Here is a 27639-nt window from a genome sequence, read left to right as displayed (position 1 = left end):
GATCTTACTTCTGTGATCAATCTAAATTGGGGATGAAGAAAACCTTTCTTTTTCAGGAGGGAAGCTGAAATTTGAAGAGGTTAATTTGGTGCAATGGATATGGTGGTGGAACTTCAAGTCAAGAAGGGGAGGGTACAATTTCTGCTTCAGACATCTGCTTTCTATGGAACTATGGTTAAGTTACCTAACATTTTTGAACTTAGCTTCTTTATCTGTAGACTGGAAACAAAACATCTTTGCCTTATCTACCTCACAAGTTGGTTGGGAGGCTCAATCAAAATAAGGCATTATTTGCTAAGCAAACTTCAAAGTTGTTACTTAAGTGCTGTTATTGATGATGATGATGATGAAGATGATAATGAGGAGGAAGAAGGTGGTAGTGATAGTAAGTTGACTAGAAGGTAATTGATTGCTTTAGATACTTAGGAAAAAAATCTTAATTAAGGGGGATGTGTGTCTTCCAGTAATGGTCTTGTGGACATTAAATAGACTCCTGAAATTCTTTTATATCCGCCTCACAAAAGACTCTAATCAAAACGCTCAGTTTATTATATTATAATCAATCAATCATAACATTTATTCATGCACTTACTATGTAACTATGTGGCACAGTATCTAGAACCCTGGACTTGAAGTCATCAAACTTGGTTTCATAGCCTTCCTCAAACATATAGCAGTTGTGTAATTTCTCTTACTCTTAGTTTCTTTATCTGTGAAATATTAATAACAATTGCACCAACTTCACAAGGCTGTTTATGAATCAAGTGAAATAATATATGTCTGAACAGAGGTAGAAGATGAAGTATCCTATACAAGGCAAGTAAAGGCAGTATAACTGGAATGTCAAGTAAATGGAGGTGAATAAAGTATAAAACTGGATAAGCAGGAAAAAAAAGGATTATAGAAAGTTTGAAATGTAAGCCCTGAATACAACAGGGAGTCAATGGATTTTATTGAGTAAATGTTGTTGTTGTCTGTCCTTTTCCCTCCTATGTAGACTCATGCTAAATTTGTATTAGTAATCTGCAGACCAGAATCAGTGGTCTCTAAGGATGTGCTCTTCTCAATAGTAAAATGTGACAGTATTTTCCAACTGTTAACAGTGGAAAAACAGAAGACCAATTGAATTGTTAAGAGAACAAAATAGTTTAGCAAAGCACTTGGGACAGAAGAAAGAAAATGATAATCTTATGAATAACTATCAGTTAATATTGATATATGTACTTTAAACAGATATAGAAATACTCTGCTTAGAATGGGCACACTAACAAAATCAAATATAAAAAGCAAACAAAACTTTCTTTTTTAAGAAAACTATATTCTATTATTAGGCAAAAGGTGACGGTTATGGTAAGAAACCAGCTTGCAAAATTTTAAGGAATCTTAGAATATGGTTACTGCATAAAAGCTTTTTTTTTTTTTTAAATTTTATTTTATTTAATAATAATTTTGTATTGACAGAATCCATGCCAGGATAATTTTTACACGACATTATCCCTTGCAATCACTTATGTTTTGTTTTTTCCCCTCCCTCCTCCCCCCCCCCCAGGATGGCAAGCAGTCCTATATATGTTAAATATGTTACTGCATAAAAGCTTAATGAAAAGAATATACTTCTACATGAATATTGACAAGTTGATTCAGGTGCTCTAATGAACGTGAAAAATGGCAAAAACTTGTATACTATTACTTGTTCCAAAATTTGCAAAACTATTTTTAATCTTTAGTAACAATATACTAAAAAGTGACAAAGTAGCTATATCACTCCACAGAAATCTTGATTTTGTTTTGTTTTTTTCTCCTCTTTTTCTCTGCATATTTATCTATCAAATGGTCTATAATTAGATCCAGGAGGAATCACAGATTTAGAGAGGCTGACTTCAAAGCTAGAAGAGGGACAACATAAGGATATCACAAAAAGACAATCATTATCAGGACCTCGTAGCACTAAAAGCAGTCTTAAATAGTCCTTATATTTGTCTTGCTACCAGTCAACTATATGATTTTGCCTACTCTTCAGAGGGGCAAGAATGATCCTCTGTTTATGAGGGAAATACTTTGTAGCAATTGTTCTTCTGAGGCTTTCTAAGTAAATATATTTGCTTTAAGCTAATTATATCAGTGAACATCTAGGTGGTGCAGTAGAATTAGCTCTAGGCTTGGAATCAGGAAGACATATCTTCATGAGCTTGAATTTGGACTCAAAAATTTACTATCTGTGGGATCCTGGGTAAGTCACTTAACCTATGACTATCTGACTAAAGGGTCCACTGCAGAAGCAAATGCAAAACCTTTCCAGTATCTTTGTAATAAACCCCATGGATCCCAATAGTCCATTAGGTCTTGAGGAATCATATACTACTGAATAACTGAGTAACAAAAGATTCATGCTACAATCTTGTGAGAACCAAATTGGGAGGATCAACCAGATTAGGTGCTACATTTGTAAAACACTTGCGCTCCAGAAAGTTAAAAAAAAAAAAAAAGTAACTACCAGCCCCTGTGCAAACTTTCCAGTGCCTACAAAATCTTTATGAGAATAATCTATATACATATTGATGGCTCTCTGCTGTGGGTATTGAAAAGGGAACAGAAGACTTTTTCATATCTTTACAATGGTCCTGTAATACATTATTTTACAATAGTGTAAATTGTGTAGGGTAAATAGTGTATTGTTCTTCTACTTTAAAAGGCATTTGATTGATAGAGTTAAATGCTATTTTTCAGGCTTTTTTCCAACAAGGTCTTACATGTCTATACAACAAAATCATAGAAGATTGCTTCTAAGTGGAATAGATAATCTTGTTAAATTATTCTGTAATTAATAATATCAACTGAGTTATAAGATTGCAAAACATATGTTCATTAAGAGTGTTTGCCTCACTATGGTCAGTATAGGCTTAATACCAGAATTCCTCTAGATGCTCTTGTTTTCAACTGATTTGTTCAAGCCCTGTACCATTTCAGAACTCTCTCAATAAGGCCCACAATCATTCAAAAGTGTTCAGACTAACTTCTGACATGGAAAAAAATTGAAAATAACCTATGGTCTAGATTATTATACAGAGTTGAAAAGATGACTTATTGACCAAGTTGGGAGTACTAGGCATTGTGATTGGTCAGTGAGCTAATTGAAAAGGAAGAGAGCTAAATTTCCTTTGCAAAACTATTTGTTTTCCTAATAATTAAAAAATATTCTTCACTGATAGTATCTACTTGTGAATATTTAGCTTTTCTTAATATACCTACCAAAGTATTGTCCCTTGTAACAAAGAATTCAAAAAAAAATTTTTATGTCCATCAAAACTATATTATATACTGTGTCACATCCAGTCTTTTACTTTTGTAAAGAAGGGGAGATCTTTTCGTATCTTTTTTTTGTGGTCAGACTTAGTCATTTTGCTCCCAGAATTCAGTTTTTATATATTTTGTTGTAGTCACTGGATTTATTTTTTCTTGCTTCTGTTTATTTCATATTAATTACACAAAGGTCTGTATTTTTTGCTTGTGTACTCTATATTAATTATTGAAATATTAAATTTTTGAATTTTTATTGAATTTTTTTTGAATTTTTATTGAATTATGGCCTATGAGGGATATATTTAATATTTCTCCTTTTAAACATTTATTTGTAATTTTTCCATATTTAAGTATATGGGCTATTTTTCAAAGGTGCTGGAAATATATATATAATATACACATACATGCAAACATAAATGTATGCATATATTTACATTTAGAATATCATTTAGCTTTTTCTCCTGCTTTTCTATATTTATCTTATTCAGGAAAATAATATTCCATTACATCTGTAAATTGTTCCCCAGTTAATAATCATCTATTTAATTTCCAGCTCTTTGCTACAAAATTGCTAAAAATAGTCTGATGAATATGAGACTGAACTCCTTGATTAATAGCTAAGGAGATCTGTGTAGTAGAAGGTGTAGAGATTTAAATCATTTTCTTCTTATATTTCTAGGTTATTTTTAAAGAGTTGGACCAATTTCACAGTTTTGCCAATAATATATTATTGTGGCTGCTTTCCCATAACTTCACTAATATTAATTATTCCCTTCTTTTGTCATTTTTGATACTCTGCTAATTTTAAACCATTGAGTATAAGATAAACCCTCAGAGTTGGTTTATTATACATTTCTTTTACTACTAGTGACCATAAAATTGTTTCATATGTTGTCAATAATTTTACTTCTTTTGAAAGCCATTTGCTTGAATCCTTTAGGGAATGACTTTTGGTTGTATATGGATGTGTATATACATGCATATGTATACATACATATATATACACACACAAACACACACATACACCTATGTTTGTATTTACATAGATATATGCAAAAATATATTCTTTATTCTACTTGTATTAATTTTGTCTGTGTTTAAGTTTTCCAATGTAATATAATTGAGAGACTTGATTCTATCTTTTGTGATCATTTCTATTGCTTAATTGATGTATAATATGCCTCCTGCTTGTAGCTGTGAAAAGTAATTCTGATTCTTTTCTAAATTTTTTATGATTATGATCTGTAATATTCAAATCACATGTCCATTCTGAGCTTATTGTAATAATGTAAAATGTAAAGTAAAATGTTGGTCTAAATTTATTTTCTTTTAGAATGCTTTCAAGTTTTTGCAGAAATTTTTTTCAAATAAAGAGTTCTTCCTAAATAATTTATGTTCTCAATTTCATGAACACTGAATTTTATCTAGTATGTTTCATTGAACTACTTAGTCTCTTGCAAATATCTAATTTTCTATTTTAAAAGTACCTAATATAACTTTAATGATTACTAATTTATAGTATGATTTGACATCTAGAGGGTCTTACTTCTTCACTCTCACTCTGCCCCACCATTTCCTTTGGAGATCTATTTTTTTTTTTACAAATTAATTGTTATTATTTTGTTTAGCTGTATAAAAGATTTCCTTGATAATACTATTAGTATACTGCTAAAATTGTAAAGTGATTTAGATAATATAATTTTATTATAGTAATATAGCCCAATCATGATCACTGAATATAATTTTATTTATTTAGGCTATTGTGTGTGTGTGTGTGTGTGTGTGTGTATGCCATTTATCCTGGTGATAAGTTATAATCTCTTTGCTAATATTTAAGATTTTTCACATATATTAATTAATTAAAGTATTCTGGATTTCATATAGCTTTTCTTTAGTGTTTGAATATATATCTCTATAAAAATAGGGCCCTGGAAGGAAGAGGCATCTTAGATCATGTGAAAGATCTGAGGACTACTTCATTAGAGGGAACCATGAACCTTTCAATAAAGTGCCATTGGATCAGAGCTGTGCTTCAGTCTTTTTAATTGTGGGTCAGATAATTTTCCTCACAAGGTCAAAGATGAGAGCTAAGTCAATGTTTTAAGCAAGATACCTTATTCTGTGATTGTATTTTTGATTGAAACGAGGATCATTGGAAGTTCCCTGGTTTGGAGGATAAGTATTTAGAATCTGGTTAAAAGAATAACATAATTAAAAACTGGAATAAAAGTTACAAATCATAGACTTTAGATGAAGAAAATAAAATATAGGGAGATTAACTGACTTACCTACTGCTAGCAAAGTTAAGTGATGAAGTGATACCTGAAGTGATGATAGAATATTCAAATTGAAATAACTAATAGGTTATTAGAAATACATCATATACAGGAAAGAAGTCAAGGTTTTAGATATAATTTTTAAAATTATCTAGTTAAAGCTAATAGAGATTTAATCAAAAGAGAAAAATCGAAAAACTACACTATATGGCAGACATATTAATCAAGATTGTTTTAGACTATTTAAAATAACTAGACATTGTAAGGTTGAAATATTGGTATGGCATAGGAAATGATAAGTTGGTGGATTTGGAAAAATATAGCAAGTAAAAGTTTATGAAGGAAGATGTTATCCATTTTCAGAGAAACAGTACAAACATAGTATAGTGTTACATGAATATATATGCATAATTATAAATATGTACATATATACATCTATTTATGTGTATATATAATTTTTACATATATGTATATAAATCCATGCTTAGTTGGAAAGGGGAAAGAAAGGAGGCAGAAAGGAATAAAGCAAAAAGTGCACAATAGAGGACAAAAGAAAATCCAAAAGGAAGCAAAGAAAAGATGGACATCTTTGAAAAAATATGTAGTCTTTATTATATAGGTTTTTTTGAAGTGGAAATTGTTTTATATTTTTAATCTTCTCATGTACTGCTGTGCATATGGCAATGTGTCTGTTTTCTATTTTCTATTTGTTTTAATTCAATTAATTAAAAGAAAAAATAATTATTTGGCACAAGAAAGAGTTGAAGCCACAAAAGTACAGGAGTTATCTAAGAAATGAGAATGGAGAAGTGAAATTTAAAGTAGGAATCTTGGCTTAAGAAAGTAGAAAGAGTGATTAGAGCCAGGAAAGAATTTATTTTTGCTTTTTTTCTTATATGGATGTTGTGAGGGCTTGGAAAATATAAAATCCCATTTATTCAAAAGCCTGGTTATTATATAATTTAGTCCAACAATCATTTATTAAATGCCTTAATTAAATGTACAAACAAAGTCTTATGTTAGAAAATGGGCAAAGATATTACTATCACTGAGATTAAAGATCTGACCCAGGGTCAGAACGAGAGAGTTTGAACAGGAGCAGTTCTTGGGGTCTCATGTCCAAATCATTCTGGTCATCAAGAATTCTGCTTAATCCATATATGTCCTAAAGTCATCTTTGGGTTTTGTTTAGTCTCAGATAGTCCCACTGAATATTTCTAATTTCTAGAAGTTATCTGTCTTTGGCTTTATGTTAGAAAAGAACAACAAGGAAAATGTAGAATAGAGAGCCTCCTAAGGACCTCTAAATGAGAATGGATCAAGATTCTATGTCCTAGGAGATCCTGATTTAGCTCTTGGGTACAGGAATAAAATGCAACTAATTATCTGAGTGAGTGCTGCAGGTGAAGGAAGCTTAGATGCCATCATAGTCTCTGGCTGATGTCATCTCTGTTCTTCAATAGATTTCTAGGCTACCCCTACTGAATCTGGCTACACAGCAAATATCATTTTGGGTTTTTGTCTCTCCTATATGTCAGCATAGCTTAGTAAGTTGCCTTCTAGAAAGAATTATCTTTCAGCTTTCTCCTGACCTTTCTTCAGAAAAGTGCTTTACTGTAAGAGTAAATAAAATAAAATTCTTTCGCATTACACTGTGCTATTGTATCACAAAAAATTTCCATACTACAGCCCATTTTGGGAAGCTCAGTCCCATCTGGATGCCCTTCAGTTATGTGAAATGACAAGTATTACAACAACATACGTGTGGAGATTAAAACTATATGAAAGACATTTCAAAAGAGGTCCACTTATCCGATTAGATCATTCAGTTCTATTTAACAAGCCTTTAATTACAGTATCAGAACCAACACATGACTATTGCTGACACACCTGAGAAATAAGGACTCCTGTATAAGGTGAGATTTGAGCTGACCTTATAAGAAAGAAGGGAAGCTAAAAGTATGAAATAGGGATGAAGAGAATTCCAAACACTGAGGCAATTGATTTAAGGGAATGAACAAAGGAGACAGTGTCATGTATGAAGAAAAGCATGTAGCCCAGTGGATCTTATTTATAGACTGTGTGGGGAGACAGTAAAATCCAAGAATACTAGAAAGATAGGAAGGGCTTTCAAGGCTATGAATGGATTCAAATAACAAATAGGATTATATATTTGATCCAAGAAGTAACTGAGAACAATCTGAGTTTATTGGAAAAGGGGCAGCAACTAAGGTTTTGGAAAATCACTTTGGCAGTTGAATGAAGGATAGATTGGAGAGGATAGAAATTTGAGGCAGAAAGATCTATTAAAAGGCTACTGCAAAAATTTAGGCAAGGGGTGAATTAGGTCTGAATTAGGGTAATGGCTGCATAAATGGAGAGGAGATTCACAAGAGTTGTGAAGCTGAAGTGAAAAGATTTGACAACAGACTAGGTATGTGGACATAGCAAGTCTGTGAAAGGAAGAATGTCTATTTAAAAGTAAAAGAAAATAAATTTGAAATAATTCCTACTCATAAAGCAAGTCCAAAATGTAGCTTCATGAAGCTATATATACATAATTATGTATATAACAACTATATAACATATATATGTATACATGTTATTCTTCCCACTGAATGGAATCTGAACTCCTTAGGACAGAGACTTTCATTTTTGGTCTTGTGTTCTAATATTGTTCCTGTAGTATAGTAGTTTATCAATAAATGCTTATTAATTATTTTTTTAGACAAAACAGAATTCATGACTGGGCAAGATGAGGGTGGAGGTGAAGAAAGGTGAGTTAAAGGGATAAGACAGCAAATTCCTAAACCTCTGAGATCCATTCTATGTTTCTAATGATAAATTTATGAGTTTATGATTATACAGAATTATATGTGCCACATAAGCAACTTTATTCATTTCCTGAAAGAAAACAGGTTGAGTACTTTTCTTTCAACCATTCCCTTTAATAAAAATTAGACACTTAAAATGTAGTTGAAAGAAATATCAAAATATCATACAACTAGTTTATCCTACTGCCAGCATTAACCATCCCTTTTAGGGCAATATATATAAATAACAAAATACTAACAACTTTGTAAAATACCAATTACTTATATTTTCCAGAATGCAAATGTATATTAAATTCTAATAATAACTTCAAATTTAATTAATTTTTTTCCAATATCAAACCTAAACTTGGAATGAATGTTGCTCTTTTTTTCCCCTAAAGCTAGGTGGCTCTTTTGTTTAATTTAATTTTCTTTGAACATCACCCACATATTTTTGTTGTTTTATCTTTATTTTATTATGGTGTTAGCAATTAGAATCCAGTAACCTAGTTACTATTGTGCTTTCTACACTAATGAACTAAATCTGATTATTGTTCTTTAATTGAGGGATTGAATTTGGCATTACCAATCTTTAATTCCACTTCCATTAATCAACTGAAATCCTTAAGCTTATAGGAATGGAAAGAGTAACTTATGAAAATATACACCCAAGTAATATGATTTACTAAGTCAGTTTCATATTTGCTTTCATTCATTAATACTTAGCTCTTTCAAGTGGTATCAGTCAATAAGCATTTATTAAGCACCTACTATGTGCCAGATACTATACTAAATATTGGGGAAATAAAGTCAAGACACTCCCTTTCCTCAATCCCTTCATCTATAAAACAGTAATGACAATATTTGCATTACCTACCTCACAAGGTTATGAAGAAAGTATTTTGTAATTCTTACAATACTACATATATATGTTATTATTTTTGTTGCCATTATTAAGGATATATGTGTATACACACAATTATGTAAAATATAGGGAGTGTGCAGAATGTGTCAATTCTTGATTATTCGTTCTAATGGTATGAAACATCCAAGAGCAATGTATAATACAAAAATAACTTTCATTTGACTTCATAATGCAGTGAAAGACTTACTCAGACATTTTGGATGGGTGAGGAGAAATGGAGAACAAGACCATATTTAATCCACAGGAGCAACTAAGCAACTTATTTGTAAATCTTGTGTGTGTATGTATGTGCTTTCGTGTGTGTATGTGTGTGTCTGTATGTGTGTGTGTGTGTGTATTTTGAGAGGCAATTGGAATTAAATTACCGACCCAGTGTCAAAACAGCCAGCAAGTATCAAATGTCTAAGGCCTTGATTTGAACTTAGGTATTCTTGATTCCTAGGCCAGTGCTCTATTCACATTCATAGGCTTAAAAGACTGCTTGAAGAGGATGAAAAGTTAAATAACACACATGTTCACATAGCAAGTATAATTCTAAAGCTAGTCTATTGTCCTTTACCATACTCATTCTTTATTTGATTCTCATGGTTACTGTGCAAAAAAGAAAAATAAACAAATCTGTAAGTTAAGTTCTTATTTCTACTTCATTGTAGAAGTTAATATTTTCTGTTTTCAATATTATTCTATCTTCATTAATATCACTAGATCCCATTGGGTCCACAGAAATGGTGCTATTGCATTCTGTGTTTCTAGAAGAAAAAATAGGCAATGTTGTGCTGTCATGATAGAAAAGCATTCTTTCATTAAATATAAAATATTAGATATTCTCTATCTTCCTGAGTAAAATATATTAACTGCCTTTTACACTAAAATAAAGCTAGAGACATTTTCAGGGTTTTAAGAATATGGAATATGATATGAATCTTGTTAACTTTTCCATTTATACTATCTCACAGTGATTTTGTCAGTTATTGGGTTCAATTACCAATCTCTATGGGGATGATTCCCGGTTCTATTTAGTCAGGCTTCATCTTTCTTCTAATCTTTAGTCTCATACCAACACTGCATATTAGACACCTTGGACTTAAATGTTCCATGAATATCTCAAATCCAACATGTCCAAAATAGAATTCATTCATTATCTTTCTCCCAAAAATAATCATTTCTTCAGAATTTATGTATCCACTCTCAAGGCTGTCAATATCATACTAGTCACCAAAGCCTCATGACCTGACAGCTCCTGGCTCAAACTCAACTCACATCTCCAATTCATTGCCAAGTCCTATCATTTTTACCTTCACCATATTTCTTCCATGTGCTGCTTCCTTCTCCCCACTTACACAGTTGCTATCTTTGTGCAGATCTTCATCATCTCATATCTAGCTCTTTGCCTGCTTGTTGATCTCCTTGACTTAATTCTCTCCTGATGCCAATCCAAATCTCTACTCAGCTTTCAAAACAATCTTATTAAAGTCCAGGCCTCCCAAAGAGATCATAAAAAAGAAAAAGAACATGTGTACAAAAATGTTTGCACTAGCCCTTTTTGTAGTGACAAGGAAGGAAATTAAGTGAATGCCCATTAGGTGGGGAATGGCTGAATAAGTTACAGAATATGAATGTAATAGAATATTATTGTTCTATAAGAAATGATCAGCAAGCTGATTTCAGAAAGATCTGGAGAGACTTACGTGATCTGATGCTGAGAGAAGTGAGTAGAAGCAAGAAAACATTGTACACAGCAACAACAAAATTATGTGATGATCAACTGTGATGGATGTGGTTCTTTTCAACAATGAGGGGATTCAGGCCAATTCCAACAGACTTGTGATGGAGAGAACCATTTGCATCCAGAGAGAATTCTACTGGAACTGAATGTGGTTCACAATATACTTTCAACTTTGTTGTTGTTGTTGTTTGCTTGCTTGCTTGCTTGTATTTTTCTCTCTCATTTTTTTTCCTTTTTAATTGGATTTTTCTTGTGCAGCATGATAAATGTGGAAATATGTTTAGAAAAATTGCACATATTTAATCTGTAATAGAATACTTGCTCTCTAGAGGAGGGGGAGTAGGAAGGGAGACAGAAAAATATGGAACACAAGGTTTTGTAGGGGAGAAATCAAAAACTATCTTTGCATATATTTTGGGGAGGGAAAGCTATTATTAAAAAACAAAAAATAAAGTTTACAGAGTACTTTCTTCACAAAATCCAAACCAAACCAAATCTATTTGGTCTTGAATAAGTCACTTACTTTCTTAGGTCCTCTCTGATTCCTCATTTATAACATAAGGGAGTTGGACTAGATGATGATTGCTAAATTTCCTCCAAGATGGAAATTTTATGCTTATGATAAAAAAAGAGAAAAGACACAAAGAACACAAGCAGGACTCCATTTCTTCTCTACCCCCCCAAAAAAAGCAATCTATGAATTTCTCATGTTCTTTGGATATAAGTTCTTATACATTTGTAAGCATTTTCTCTGAGTTTTGCAGCTTGAAAAACATAGAAGTATATAATCTAATAGTTTAAGATAAATCACTACTAGAAATGGACTGGTGGTCAGTGAATAGCAACAAAGATTGTATGGTCTTTCTTAGACTACGATAGCAAATCTGGGGAGGAAAATTATTCTTAAGAAAGGCACACAAGCAATGAGTTTTTTCAGTCCAGATTTACAGTTCTCCCAATCATCTGAAAGAGAATGAATGTCATTGATAGGTATATTAATTTGCGTTTGGTGGGATCATGGGAGGAGTAGCCATGGTTGCAGTTGAAAAGAATAGGTTTTCTTGGAATACAGTATTCTATAAGTATTCTTCCTTCACTTATCTACTTTAGTTTCTGTGTAAATGAATTACCACAAGTTTTCTTCCATTAACAGTGTCCTTTTCAGGTTTTTTCAAACTTAAAGTAAGGTTATTTCTGGGCAACACTGTATAATACCCAACTTGCTGTGGAATCATAGAACAAAACTGGCAAGCAGATTTTGTCACAGGACTAGTGAATTTAGAATTTGGGCAGGACCTTGGAGAGCGTGCTATATAAATGTTTATTCTCTTCCTATTCTCCAACTCCAGATCTCTACCTAGGAACTTCACTTGATTTCCTTCTTCTTATTTGTCTTTTAGCTAATTATCAGTAAATGGCCCTAGAGTACCTTCATAGAGTCTAGAAGACTAAAATCTTTCTTTACCAAGAAAGAAATCAATATCTCTAAAATCTCTAAAAAAAATTCCTGACAAGTATAATGTAGTGTAGCTTAAGAAATGTCACTAGTGGTAGCAGAGGGAAATAGTGGGTAGAAATGTTTAAGGAGAGATCAATTATCCTCCAGCTTCACTATATCGTATAGGCAGCTTCTGACTCTAGCTATGTGTAAAGGTTGCTTAATCTTCAGTCTACATGTTAATATAGTGCACCAAGAGAAAATATTGGATATTTCTTCCTGATGATCACAAAAATAATTAAAACAGATCCAACAAATAATTGAGGCCCCCCCATAAAGCACTTCAGTAGTGAGTATAAAAGAATATTAGTAAAAGAGTGCTGAGTTACATAGTTATTACATGCATATGCATGTCTTTCTAATAAAGAGAGTAAGATTTTATTCATCATATTAAAAATTTATAACCAAGGATATTGACCAAATATCTTACAAAACATCATAATTATAATATGTAAGCAGCATGGTCAAATGATTACCTGCCAAAACCCTGTAATAGTTTTGAAGCAGCTGATTGAATAGAAGATAGGAGTAACAAGTCTTGAATTCAAATTCAGCTTTAAATACTTACTGACTATGTGACCCTGGGTGAGTTGCTTAACTTATTTGCCTCAGTTTTCACATCCATGAAATGTAAATAACAAAGCACATACCTCATAGGTTGTTATGAGGATCAAATAAGATAATATTTATAAAAAGCACTTAGCTCAGTGATTGCGTTTGCTGGTTCTATATAACCTTCCCCATTTGAACAATGATCTCTCATTGAAGAGTGAAATATTGCTTAAGAAAAGATACCTTATTCCCTTGGAATCAAGACACCTTCCACTCTGAAGGAGTTTTAGATATCATTATATTCATCCTCCACTTTTTACAAATGATGGTACTGAGGCAAGGCAAAGGATTTGCTCAGGGTCAGCTCATGCCTAGGAGAGCTAAAAACAAGAATCATGGGCTCTGTATTCTTAATCAAGGGTATAGTTGCTAAATAAAAAAATTCCTCTCTATTAGAATATTTTCTCATATGGCATGTAGAAGACCATTTAAAAAGAAACAATTTTATTATTTTTAAATAGAATTTAAAAGAGAAGGCTAAACATTTGCTTCTAAGTAGAGGTATTATTATATCCTGTTTATATATTTAAATTGGTTTGATGGTAGAAAGAACATCATACTATGAAGTAAGAGACTTTGAGGGATAGAGATCCTCCCTATACCATTAGTGACCTCAGGCAGCTCATTTAACATCTTTGAAACTCAGTTTCCTTAAATGTAACATGGGGATAATGAATACTTCACTACCTATATCACAAATTATTGTAAGGCCAAAATTAGATAATGCATGTGCTGAAATAATATGGAATCCAAGTTCAGAAGACATAGTTTTGAATTCTAACTCTTATACTGATTACCTGTGTGGCTTTGGAACATTCACTCAGCCTTCTCTTTCTTGTCTACAAAATGAAATTAAATGGTGATTTAAATAAATAAATGACTGAAATGAGAAAGTTGTCTTTCTCTAATGTCCTTTCTAACATCATCCTATAAAAAGTTTCATAAACTTTAAGTATTATTTAAATGAGTTATTGGTAATAAGTAACTACTACTTGTTCATAATAAATAGAACATTTTACTTAGAATTTGCTAACAGAGTTTATGAAAATATTGTGCTGTCTTATCTGTTGTTATCATTTGTCTTTCATTTTTGAAGAGGACCAATGAAGTCATGAATGATGTCTTGACTTGCTTGTGAATGCTCCAAGTAAGAGTTAGAATACCAAACTAGTGTTAGAAGTGAATATCAAAGGAGGATGAGCATTCCTGAAAAGGGCTCAGCAAATTCTAACATCAGAAGTGCCAATCCACCAACTCTTCCCCCTGAACCAATAAATCTTATTTATGTATAGCAAAACTTTTCTTCATAAATAGTACAAAGAGAAGTTAAAGTCCATCCTAGGTTGAATGATCATGAATTTCCATTTTATGTATTTAAAAAAAGTGTTAGGATTATTTTGCAGTTCTTTGGAGGCTGTCTACTATAAATAGCAATCTTTTAATATTCTCTGCTATTTTGCAGAATTTTAAAGCTACAATTAAAAAAAATCAAAGTAACAAATTCATAATGTTCCACTTATATTCTTCAAAAATATTCTTCAAAAAATGTGCAAAAAAAGTGATCAACTGGAGAACATACTTGTTTTATATGCCACATCTATGAAATATACAGAGTAAGAATGCATCTTTAACTTCTTTCTCTAATGGTATCTCTTCTCTTCTCTTCCCCAACCTGTTCATCTTCCTTTTACTTATGGTCTTTCCTATTAGAATATAAGCTCCTTGAAGGCAAAGCTGGCATTTTGCTTGTATTTCCAGATCTTAATATTTATTGTTAACAATATGCTGATCTTTACATATCTTTTTAATTTAGTTTTTCTTTTTATTTTGAACTTAATCAACAAACTCACTGGATATATAAGGTGAATATAAAGTCAAGGTTGACACTAAGACCACAGATCTGAAAGACTGAGAGGATGGTGGTGCCTTTGACAATATTAGAGAAAACTGAGAGTTATTTGGGAGGAAAAATAATGAATTTTGCATTGGACCTGTTGAGTTTGAGATGCCTATGGAAGCTACAGTTCAAAATATCTACAATGCCCTCATTAAATAATCTCATCATCTCACCTTCTCTCTGAATACAATTTTCAGATTACTATTTTTTTATATCTAATCTCTCTGCTGAGCTCCAGTTTCACTTCACCAACCATTTTTTGTAGATATTTTCACTCCAGGCCCAGTAGTCTTATCAACTAAGCTACCTGTCTCTAAATATAAGCTATATTCCCTCCTGAATTCATGGTAGTTTAAAACCTGAATGTAGTTGTGCCCTTAGTTTTATACATTTTTAAATTAACCTCTCCATCCTCTTGTATCTTTGTGGCAACTGAAAAGTAAGAAGTGGTGATAAAATTGAATAAAACCAATTCTTTTGGACTAAAATTTAAAAATACTTTTTACAATAAACATATTTACAGTAATTTTAGGTAATTCCTTTTAGTGCACACACAAACACTTTTTTTTTTCAAAGAAATCTCATTTTAATAATGCAATCTAGAGAGTGGTATCTCCTCTTTTCCCCAGACAAATACAGTATATTTCCTGGACTGTTTTAATGAAAAGGAAATGTTAGCCTCAACCCAACATCCTGTGAGAAGCATAAACCTGAATAATATTCATCTTGAAGGAAACAGAGCTACACTGAAAGTCCTGGTGCCCTGAGTACACTTTAGCAAGTTGTTTGAATTTCATCCATTTGGATTTGTTTTGAAAGGAAGAAAGTTTGAACAGTTAGTTTACCTTTCTCCCAGACTCATTATGAAAGTCTTGTTTGCTTTCCCTTACACAAAACAACTGTTACACAGGCTATGCTACATTTCATAAAACAAGGTATGGTTCATTTGGATCATAAGACCTCTCTTTGTGGGTACTCATTATTAATACTGTACCTCTGAGCATAATCATGGGTCAGATTTCAGTTAATTGGTACTACATAAAAAGATTATCTTGATTAAGCAATCAATATTTTCCTTCTATATCCCTAAAGCAAATCAGACACAAGACAGGTTTTGTATACAAGCTACAGATGACACCTACAATTTAAGAGGAGCATTGTTGTTTGATTAGCAGCAATAGTGTGTGGTAAAAGGTTCTCCTTCGCTAGATGACTTATCTAAATGGTCTTAGCATCAGCTTTTAAATGTTTGGTTGCAAGATCACTTTATTTTTCTAAGAATCTTGGGATTTTAAGGCTATAACTGAACTGCAAGATATTTTGGTTCAACCTTCTCATCTAGAGAAAGGAAATCAGATCTGCAATGGTGAAGGAGCTTTCACATGAAGTAAACCATATATGTAATTCAATGAAGATCTTAACAGAAACAGTATTGGATCAAGATGTCTTCTTACTATTATTCTTTTGCTACTGCAAATGGAGAAATAATAACAGTAGCTAGTTACTTCTCATATAGTACTTTAAATTTTACAAAGCTCTTTACAAATAAATATCTCACTAGGTTTTCACAGCAACCATGTGATATTATTATCCCCATTTGACAAATGAAGAAAATGAGGCTAAAATGAGACTTAGAACCAAATATGGAACAATTGATAGATTTAAAATGAGAAAAGGAGTATAACAAGGTTATATATTGTCATCTTCTTTATTTAATTTATACATACAGTACATCATATGAAGTGTCACGCCGGATAAATCAACAGCCAGAATTAAGATTACCAGGAGAAAAAACAACAATCTCAGATTTATAGATAATACCTCTCTGATGGCAGAGAGTGAAGAAAAATTAAGACCCCCCCACTTTATGAGGGTGAAAGAGGAGAGTGTCAAAGCTGGCTTGAAGCTTAATATTTTTTTTTAAATCCTAATATCTTGGCAACTGGTCCCATCACTTCCTGGCAAATAGAGACTAAAGAAATGACAGATATGTCAGATTTTATGTTCTTGGGCTCAAAGGTCAAAGCCAACATAATTGTAGCCATAAAATTAAAAGATATGTGTTCCTTAGAACAAATCTGTACTGTATACTGAAAAGCAGTGACATCACTTTGTCGACAAAGGTTCACAGTCAAAGCTATGGTTTTTCCAAGAGCAATGAATGGCTGCAAGAGATGGGCTGAAAGGAAAACTCAGCATCAGAAAACTGACACTTTTGAATTGTGGTGCTGGAAAAAACTATTGAGATGTTCTTTCAACAGCAAGGAAATCAAAACAGCCAATATTTAAAGAAATTAATTCAGGCTATCCACTGGAAGGCCAAACACTGAAGCTATATTTCTCAAGGATCAGTGCTGTTGTGCTCCTTGCACTGGATAAAACTGAAGTTTCCTTCAGAGATTGAGAGTAGCCAGTTCAGACATTCTGGAAAGGAAAGTCTAGGAGACTATTATAGTTAGAACTATTCTCCCCTTTTCTCAGTGGTACCCATCTGAACAATACTTTGCTTTCTGTTATTGACTTTCTTTGTACAAAAGCTGATCTCAAAGATGTTGAGATGAGGGAGACAAAGTCTGAGAAGCATTTAAATTGGTTTTCTTTTCCACTTTTTCCTCACTCATTCTTAGGTTGTATGTTCAACCCTATAAAGTATTAAATAATTATCACCAGCATTGTACTTCTAGGAACCTCCTTTCTCTTCAATCTTCTCCCTTGTATTATATCTCTATTATATTACTTTTTTTGTTTTATTCCATAATGCTGTACTGTATAATTGTTTTCCTTTTGATCTTCAAGACTGTTTTATTCATGAGTTTCAATCAGTCTATGAACCAATCCAGACCTGTTTGGTTTAACTCCAAAAGTCAATGCCCCAAGTTGCAGTTGCTTGACAAATACATGACAACAGATACAAGCAATAATTGAGACACCAGTGACAGAAATGCCAAGAGTTTGGTTTGCTTTTGAAGCATATTTCAATTTATTATTTCTGTAAGAATTGCTTTGTGATAAGTACTTTCATTTTTCTTCCTCTTATCATAATTTTTGGTTCATCTGGAGCCATTTTCTAGTATACTTAGGGGGAAGGAAAAGAAGCTGTACCCTGAATTATCTCTCACTTTCTTGTCTTCCAAGGATTCTGCCCTTAATTCCACTAAGTTGTAGAAAGGTTGTGACCCACACTGATGTAAGCATTACCCCACTGATGAAATTGCAAATTCTTAAAGTATTAAAATACTCAATTCCTTGTAAGTATAATTCTCCTTTCATGTAAAATAGAAGAGAACTTGAATATTTCTGCCATTATACATTACTACCATTTCTTCAGTGGTACCTGCAGTCCATATCCCCCAAATATTTTAAAGCTCTTTTTGTTATCCTTGGTAAGCTCTATCTATCTATCTATCTAACTATCTATACATACATACATATATATATATATATATATATATATATACACATATATAACTCTATATCTATCTAATATCTCTCACAGGATCTCTTTTTTTGTTCATTTTTAGTTAATTCTTCTCATTTTCATTTTCTATATATGTCTTTTTAAAAACCCTGTCTAAAAAAAATGAAGTAGCCCCTCTTGCCAAAGCTAAATGCTTTATTAACTACCCCTCTCATTTCCTCTCAAAATGTGCCCCTTTAATTATCCCTTTCTCTCTCCCTAATTTTTGACTTTTTCTTATATACAGGTTGTTTCTCTATTATTACTGGGCATGTGCCCAGATCTCTCTCATTCAAAAACCAAAACCAAACAAAACAAACCAAAAAAAAAAACAAACAAAAAAACCAAAAAAAACATTTTTTACCATCCTTCAAATTATAATCCTATATCCAAACTTTTAGAAAAAGCTATCTATACTCATTGCTTCTTCATTTTCACTTCCTACTCACTTCTGAACATTTTAAACAGTCTAGCTTTCCATGTCTTCCATTTGATTGAAATTGGTCCCTCCAATGTCTTATCTCAGTGCTCATATCCTTATTGATCTCTCTACAACATTTGATACTGTTGATCACCTCTGCCTTCTGAGGATCTTTTCTGACAAAACTTTTATTATGGTTTTCCTATATGTGAAGCCAAGAAGAATCAGATGAATAACTGAAATACAGTACACGATAGCAAAAAAAATGTTGAGAAAAGTTTGGCAAAAACTAGATATAGACCAATATCTTATACTGCTTACCAAGATAAAGTCAAACTGGATATCCCATCTAGATATAAAGAGTGATAAAATAAATTAATTAAAAGAACATGGAACATATTGCTTGTCTATTATAGCAAGGAGGAGGATTTATGAATTTATATGAAATACAAAGATGCTATCTATCTCCAGAGAAAGAATGGATATATGGAAGCATATATTATATGGTTTTGTATACATATATGTGGGACAGAGGGAGGGGGGAGAGACATTCAAATTGTAACAAAAAATTAATTAAAAATAAATTTAAAAAGAGATGAGCAAAGAGGAAAAAAATTCACAAAATTGATCATTTTTTTCCTTAAACTGATTCCTCTTCTTTATTTCAGTATTTCTGTTAGGGTATCTTCAATCACCCCATTTGTTAACTTTGTTTCCATTAGGACACAAAGGTGTTATAAAAGTAAAATACATCAATTTTTTTTTTTACAAAAGATTATTTAATCCCTCATTATGTAACTTCCTTGGACTATAAAATTCTACCTAACCCTTCTTTGAATTTTTTGAAATTTAATTTTCCCAAGTCTATGGAATCCATGAACATAAGACTACTATTTCCTTATCTTTTTTTAGATAACAAGATAGCTTGTGTTACACATTATCTGATGAATGTTTATTAAACTAATGATGAAGAGACTGAGGCAGGCAGAGGTTAAGTGATTTTTTTTCCAGTCAAGTATCTAGTGAATATGCAAAGCCAGATTTAAACATAAGTTTTCCTGGCTCTTAGTCCTATACTCTATCCACTGTAAGACCAAAATGCTCCTGAATATCTTTTTAAAAAAATTTTAAAGCTTTTTATTTCCAAAACATATGCATGGATAATTTGACAACATTGATCCTTGCATAGCCTTGTGTTTCAGATTTTCTTCTCCTTCTCCCACCCCTTCTCTAGATGGCAAGCAATCCAATAGATGTTAAACACTATTTTTCAAACAAGTTCTTTATTTTCCATTCAGAAAAGAATTCTTGCTTCCTCTTTCTTAAGGACAAAATATTTAGTGTAAATCTATTATTTCTCAGCTGTTCTCATTTTATGAACAAAAGCCATTCCAGATGTCTAAATAACCTTAGTTTTCTATTACTCCTATGAACTGTCTTCATGACATATTTGTGATGTGCTTCAGTAACTTATCATCTGATTTATCTTTCTGACTACATGGTCTATATTAATCTCCTGCTACAACATCCTACCTTTGCTTCCACTTAAATTTGTCCAAATACTCTCTAGTTGGTAACTACAACAGCTTCTTAAATGAAAATCTCTTGCTTGTATGAATACAGAGAGGCTTGGAGAGACTTACATGAACTGATGCTAAGTGAAATGAGCAGAACCAGGAGATCATTATATACCTCAACAATGATACTGTATGAGGATGTATTCTGATGGAAGTGGATTTCTTTGACAAAGAGAAGATCTAACTCAGTTTCAATTGATCAATGATGGACAGAAGCAGCTACGCCCAAAGAAAGAACACTGGGAAATGAATGTAAACTATTTGCATTTTTGTTTTTCTTCCCGGGTTATTTTTATCTTCTGAATCTAATTCTCCCTGTGCAACAAGAGAACTGTTCGATTCTGCACACATATATTGTATCTAGGATATACTGCAACATATTTAACATATATAGGACTGCTTGCCATCTAGGGGAGGGGAAAAATCGAAATAGAAGTGAGTGCAAGGAATAATGTTGTAAAAAATTACCCTGGCATGGGTTCTGTCAATAAAAAGTTATTATTTTAAAAAAATAAAATTAAAAAAAAATCTTGCTCTAGGTTAGAGATTTTCAACCTAGGTTCTATGAACTTGGGTTGGTTTTTTTTTTTAAGTAATAATACTACTTAGTATTTGGGATTAGTTTAGAAGTATAATAACTGCATTCAATGTAACTATTTTCCTTAATAATTCTATGCATTTTATAAATAAATTTAAAAGCATTATTCTGAAAATAGATCCAAAAGATTCACAAGACTACTACTGACTAGTTGCCCCAAACACCACTTTTTTCATGCTCAAGAACCTTTAGACCCCTTATTTCCTATACCATAAAATTCAATCTTCTTTGGTTGGTTTTAAAGACTCTCCATAATCTTGACTTAACCTACCTATATAACTTTGCCTGTTTCTGCTATTTATTACAAACTCTCTATTCTAATTATTGCCCATTTTCTTATCTTCTTACAAATGTAGTTCAAAACTTTGACAAATCCTCATCATTATGAGAATCTTCCCTAAAAGCACAAACTAGAATCCATTCTTGTCTTTTCATGTGGACAAATCTTGTCCAATTGTTCCTAAAATGGATCAAGTTAACAGAATAATAACCTGACTTTATCCAAGACTCCTGATTCCCTCTCACTCCATGTTTCCAATCAGTTGCCAAACTTTGCTATGTCTAACTTCACAATATATCTCTCATCCATTCCTTCCTCTCCCTTTACACAGTAATTGTTTCAGCTCAGGTCTTAATCCTTTCTAATCCAGATTATTACATCTTCTTTACTGGTTTCTTACTCCTGTCCATTTTACATTTTGCTACCAAAGCAAAATTTCTTTCTTTTCTTTCTTAAACAAAGACCTAATTGACTTTCCTACTCAATCAGCTCTAAACCTCCATATCTTACCTCCTGGATAAAATATAAGCTCTTCTATTTTTAGCTTTTGAAGCCCCATACGACCTGCTCACAATTTTTCTTTTTATCTTCTTTGAGCATTACTTCCCTCCCTATATGTAGAGATCCAGCCAAGTTCTCCACACATGATACTCCATCTCTCATTCTCATGTCTTTGTACAAACTATCTTCCCATGCCTAGAATACATTCCCTCCTTACTTCTGCCTTACAGAGGCATTTTTTCCCCTTAAGATATAGTTCAAACACCCTCTGCATAATATTTTCTGAATATCACCAAACTCTCCCATCCAAAATAAATTGCATTTAACTATTTTACACATATATATATATATATATATATATATATATATATATATATATGTGTGTGTGTGTGTGTGTGTGTGTGTGTGTGTGTGTGTGTTTATTCACTTTAAATTTAAGTTTTACATATTATTATGTGTATTTGTTTTGTCCCCCTTTAAAATGTAAATTCTTTGCAATTTGGGATAGTTTCATTATTTATCAGATCATTTTGAACTTCACTGATTTGGGGGATGACTGCTAAAGCTAAAAGTCCACTTCTACCTAGATGACTTTCTTTAGTTCTCAAGTGACAAAGAAACCTTATCGATATATCTAGAGCTTGACCCAGGATGCTGAGCTCAAGGGAGAAGCAGTCTCAGGATTCTGAATCAATCAAAGCTCTTTTCCAATTTTGTAACCTTTCTGGAAAAACCCCCAAACAAACAAAATAATATCCCAGACTGGCTCATCCAGGTTGTCAACCAGCGTATGCAATTATCTCATTATAAAGGCAATTAGCTCCATACAAAGGCATTTACTGAAATGGAATAATAAGAAAAATAGGGATAAAGTGTTTTCTCCATAAACTTGGGGCACATAGTATCAATGGGAAGAGTGCACACATGTGGAAAAAGTAATAAACATTTATACAGTATTCACCATAGTTCTAAGTGTCTTACAAATATTGTTATTTTATTCTTGAAACAACCCTAGGAGATAGGTGGTATCATCCCCAGTTTACAATTGAAGAAACCAAGACAGAGTCACATTTGAACTCAAGTCTTTTTGATTTCACATTCAGGACTCTATCCAATGCGTTATCTAGCTGCCTATATAAACACGTGCAGCTAATATAGAGAGGCATTCTTAAGGGTATACAAATGGCAACTCATGTCTTTGCTCTTGTAGGACCAACGATGTCTATTGGTAAAGTCATTGCATAGTTATCCTCTGGGTTGGTATGGTGGTCTGATATGGGGGACTACTTGACATGGGGGACTATTTGACAAAGCTCCTCTGATCTTCTGAGTGCTTCCAGACATTACACTAGTCAAAATTAGGAAGTTTCTCTACTTCAGGCTTCAGTTGGAGTCATCAGAAAAATGATCTGTTTCTTCTTCAATTGCAAATATAGGAAGCATTAAAACAAATAGACTTTGTATGTGATAAATAAGCAAAGTAAAGATAGGACTGATGCTATGAGGAAAATAATGACCATACTCTTTAACTTAGTTTCAGTTCTGTCTCAATTCATGTGAGACTAAAACTGGAAAATCTAACCCTAAATTAGATGATTATCTGGGACAGAGGACTTTATTCTGCAGGTTTTATTTTAGCCCAAATTCTATCTTCTGTTAGTTGAAGTAGCCATGACTAAAAAGTTACCTTAGGGAGAAGTACTAGCTTCTACACCCTAGCAATCCCTAGCAGATTGGAACTGAAATAGATTGCTTGAGAGAGAGCAATGATTAAGAAAGACATGGTAGGTAATCAGCAGCACCACTCAAGTGATACTTCTCAGCCACCAAAGTGATATTCCTAAAGAACAAGTTTCCCTATGCCCCCTCCCTGCTCAGGAAAGTTCAGTTGCTTCCTAGAATCATTTATCAAATCATCTGTTGATGATTTTTAAAAGTCTTTTTTAAAGGTTTTAAGGTTTTAAAGGATTTTTAAAGCTTTTAAAACTTAACAACCTTATCCCCTTCTAATTTTCTAATCTTCTTATACTCTCTCTTATACTTTACTCTGCAATCCCAGTGACACTATTCTTGCTGCTCTTCATACATAATATTCCATAATCTGATTTGCTTTCTTTTCTCCCTTCTGCCTTCTAGCTTTCTTCAACTCTTCCTTCAAGTCAAAAAGCCCATCTTCTTCAAGAAACTTTTCCTGGTCCTTCTTTCTGAGAAACATTTCCTCTGTCACTGCCAATTCTTCCAATACAGGTGTTTAATAGAATATAGGTTTTCCATGGTTCCCTGCTTCAGTTTGAACCAGGGCTTGAGTTGACCAGAATCCCAAAAAAGAAAGAAGCAGAGCACACAGTACCTTTGTTTCAGGAGTTATAATAATCTTTAAAAGTTTTCTTTTTTCTTTACTTGCCATTTAAAGGCTTTCTTAAAGCTATTCACTTCACCTGCCAATCAAACTACGATAATCCCTTCCTCCCTTTCTCCCTGGTTTTTCTCCTCTTCTCCCTATTTTTTAGATATTGTCTTCTAATTCCACTGGTCATCAAAGAAAAACATATTTTTGATTTCTGTCACATAAAAGCTGTCAGACAGTAGGCTGCAGGATGAAACCTTACACCCCCCCCCAGTTTCCTGAGTAACAAAATTCTTTCAGATTGACTAGAAAAAACTTTCTAATAGCAATGCAGAGAGGAAAACCCTTAGAAAATACTGAGTGTCTTAGATGGTGTTTCCCAAACATCTAACTTCTTTGTCCTCTTAATTTTTTCAGCTGAGTACTTCTCAGCGTTCCCTACCAAAGAGAGCTTAGCATAGTGCCAGGCACATAGTAAGGTAGTAAAAAGTTTGATTGATCTATTTAAAAGACCTTTCCCTTAGGACCTTACACTGAACTTTGTGTCAAACCTCTTTAGTACTCATATCAGGTGATGTGTATTGCACAACTATGATATTTAAGACCGATGCATCTAAAACTAAATGGTATCTTACAGAAACTTTATATCTATCCTGAACAGTGTTCTGAGTACAACAGATATTTAATAGGTTTGCTTACTTCAACAGTAATCTAGTAAAATTCTAAGATTTCACAACGCTCCCATTTTATTCGTACCTCATTCAAAGGTTTAATCTTTTGCCCACAGTTTTGTTTTTGAGTAGTCAAACTGTGTAAATCACACACGCTTGCTCAAAACACATAAAACCGACAAACAAGATCTAAGCAAAGACAGACTCTAGGTTTGGTAACAAGGCGCTTTTCCATTCATTTGATCATCACTACAACCCTATAATATATTATTAACCCCATCTCAAAGATGGAGAAATTGAGTTTCAAAGCCGTTATTGGGACTTGAAATGGGACTCAATCTTTTGACTCCAAGTTGAGCTTTCTCTGTACTAAATAAAGACTTCTCCATCATTCTTCTAAACTACACAGTTTCTCACTACAAATATCTCAGCATATTTACATTATAACTTGCATATTTACTTCTAGTGTGGGAACTCTGAATTTACTAATCTCTGTTCCCTCTTACACCTCAAAACTATTTTTTTAACCTCCAAACAATCAGAAGAAAGAAGGAATACCACGTTGCTCTGGAATCCTAACTTTCCACGGCGCTCCTTACCAACTTCCCAAGCACTGGCACAGCTAGCAATACTGCTTTTCTCCCTCCCTGTCCATTAAAATTCAGGAGCCATAACTCGAGGGAAGTGCCACCGATTGGTGCGAAGGGAGAAAGTGGAGCACAGGGTAATTGGCCAGCTGATTTATCTGTTTCTAGCTGAGCCTGGAGGGTATCGGAGTCGCGTTATTCGTCACCCTCCCTAGCTGAGGACTCCAGAGGATTTGGCAAAAACTCTGGCCAGAAGATTTTGCATTTAAGATTTTGCACTCCAGTTTCCTAATCCCTAATTGGCCTAATTAGTCTTTCCCAGGAGTGGAAGAGAAGAGAATAAGACGCGGTGAGATCAAGTCACAGAATTATGGGGTCTCAAAAGTTAGAAAGGACTGCCCGGAACCTCCCCCAGTTCAATTATTCAATTGCAGGATCTTTACTCTGTACCTCAGCTCGCCAGAGCGCTGCATGTCTGAAAAAAATCTCTAAGGCAATCCTTCAGTTTTCACCCCCTCATCCTCTTCCCTTCCTCTCATTGCCCCTTTCCTCCTTCCAACAGGTTCGACTCAACTTTAGCCTCAGACAGCCAAAAAGAACGCGCAAAAATCCCGGAGGTACTGACCTGAGATTCCTCCTCCCACTACGATCACATCATATTTGTTGCTCATGGTGCACGTTCACCCGACGGGGCTATGACCTCCTGTTTCTATGTCTACGATCTTTGGCTCAAGTTTCTCTCCACAAGATCTTGGTGTCCGTGCTCCGTGGCTCCGTCCTATATATAACTGGAAAAGACTCGGAAACTGCTCCGCCCGCTAATACGCCAAGTGTTGGGGGAGGAGAAGTAGGGTTGGTATAAAAGAGGTGGTGCTACAACCACCTCCTCTTATTCCCTCCCCTCCTATCCCAATCCCAAATCTGCGACCGTAATTCAAAGACCATCCCTATCCTCACACTCACCCATCACTATACACACATCCCCAAACTTCTTGGTGCTAGACTACAGGAAGGGGAATTCGGACCTGGGCTGATATTACACAAGTCAGTTAGAGGTAAGCAGAAGAGGTTATAAGATTTGGATCATCTAAAATTTAATGCTCTTCTACGGGCAGTTAACTCTAGACAGTTTGCTTCTATCAATAGTCTATTGAGATGAGGGACACTTGAAAGAATGGGGAAGCTTAACCACAATTTAGGATTATACCTATTTGCTTGTAGCTTTTCTGATAGTGGAGACAGAAGGGGGAAAATGACGGGACAACTGGGCTTATACCCCAAAGAGATACTAAAGAAGGGAAAGGGACCTGCATGTGCCAAAATGTTTGTGGCATCCCTGTTTGTAGTGGCTAGAAGCTGGAAAATGAATGGATGCCCATCAATTGGAGAATGATTGAGTAAATTGTGGTATATGAACGTTATGGAATATTATTGTTCTGTAAGGAATGACCAGCGGGAGACTTATATGAACTGATGCTAAGTGAAATGAACAGAACCAGGAGATCATTATATACATCAACAACAATACTGTTTCAGGACGTATTCTGATGGAAGTGGATCTCTTCGATAAAGAGAGCTAATTCAGTTTCAATTGATCAAGGATGGACAGAAGCAGCTACACCCAAAGAAAGAACACTGGGAAATGAATATAAACTGCTTGCATTTTTTTTTCTTCCCGGGTTATTTATACCGTCTGAATCCAATTCTCCCTGTGCAACAAGAAAACTGTTGGGTTCTGCACACATATATTGTATCTAGGATATACTATAACCTATTCAACATGTAAAGGATTGCTTGCCATCTGGGGGAGGGGGTGGAGGGAGAGAGGGGAAAAATCGGAACAAAAGTGAATGCAAGGGATAATGCTGTAAAAAATTACCCTGGCATGGGTTCTGTCAATAAAGTTATTTTTAAAAAAAAGAAGAAAATGACGGGATATAAGCTATCAAAGTCTTTTTGGGATCAGAACCATAACCTATTCCTTTCTTCCTAGCTCCTTATTTCTAAATTCTAACTTCAAGTTTGAAATCTCCCCTGAAATCCACTATCATCAGCTTTCTCTTGGCCATCCCCTAAATATCCCCAGAGCATCTTAAATTCAAAAATCCTCTTCCTCTCCATCTTCCAAATTTATTTTCTTTGGGGGAACCCTT

At 33.5% G+C, this 27639-nt stretch overlaps 1 protein-coding gene across 1 annotated transcript in view; it reads right to left on the bottom strand.

Annotated features, from left to right (window-relative positions):
• The window catches only part of LOC127553902 (amine oxidase [flavin-containing] B), an 88496-nt gene extending 62212 nt beyond the window's left edge, over positions 1-26284 (bottom strand). The window contains exon 1 of the mRNA XM_051984991.1: positions 26112-26284. Within this exon, the coding sequence (XP_051840951.1) occupies positions 26112-26157 (46 nt within the window). The 5' untranslated portion in view covers positions 26158-26284. The remainder of the gene's footprint in view (positions 1-26111) is intronic.
• Positions 26285-27639: the final 1355 nt, after the last annotated feature.

The sequence above is a fragment of the Antechinus flavipes genome, chromosome 3 (genome assembly GCF_016432865.1).
Source record: "Antechinus flavipes isolate AdamAnt ecotype Samford, QLD, Australia chromosome 3, AdamAnt_v2, whole genome shotgun sequence".
Lineage (NCBI taxonomy): Eukaryota > Metazoa > Chordata > Mammalia > Dasyuromorphia > Dasyuridae > Antechinus > Antechinus flavipes.
Note: the sequence above shows the minus strand (reverse complement) of the source record. Positions and strands in the feature narration are given on the sequence as shown.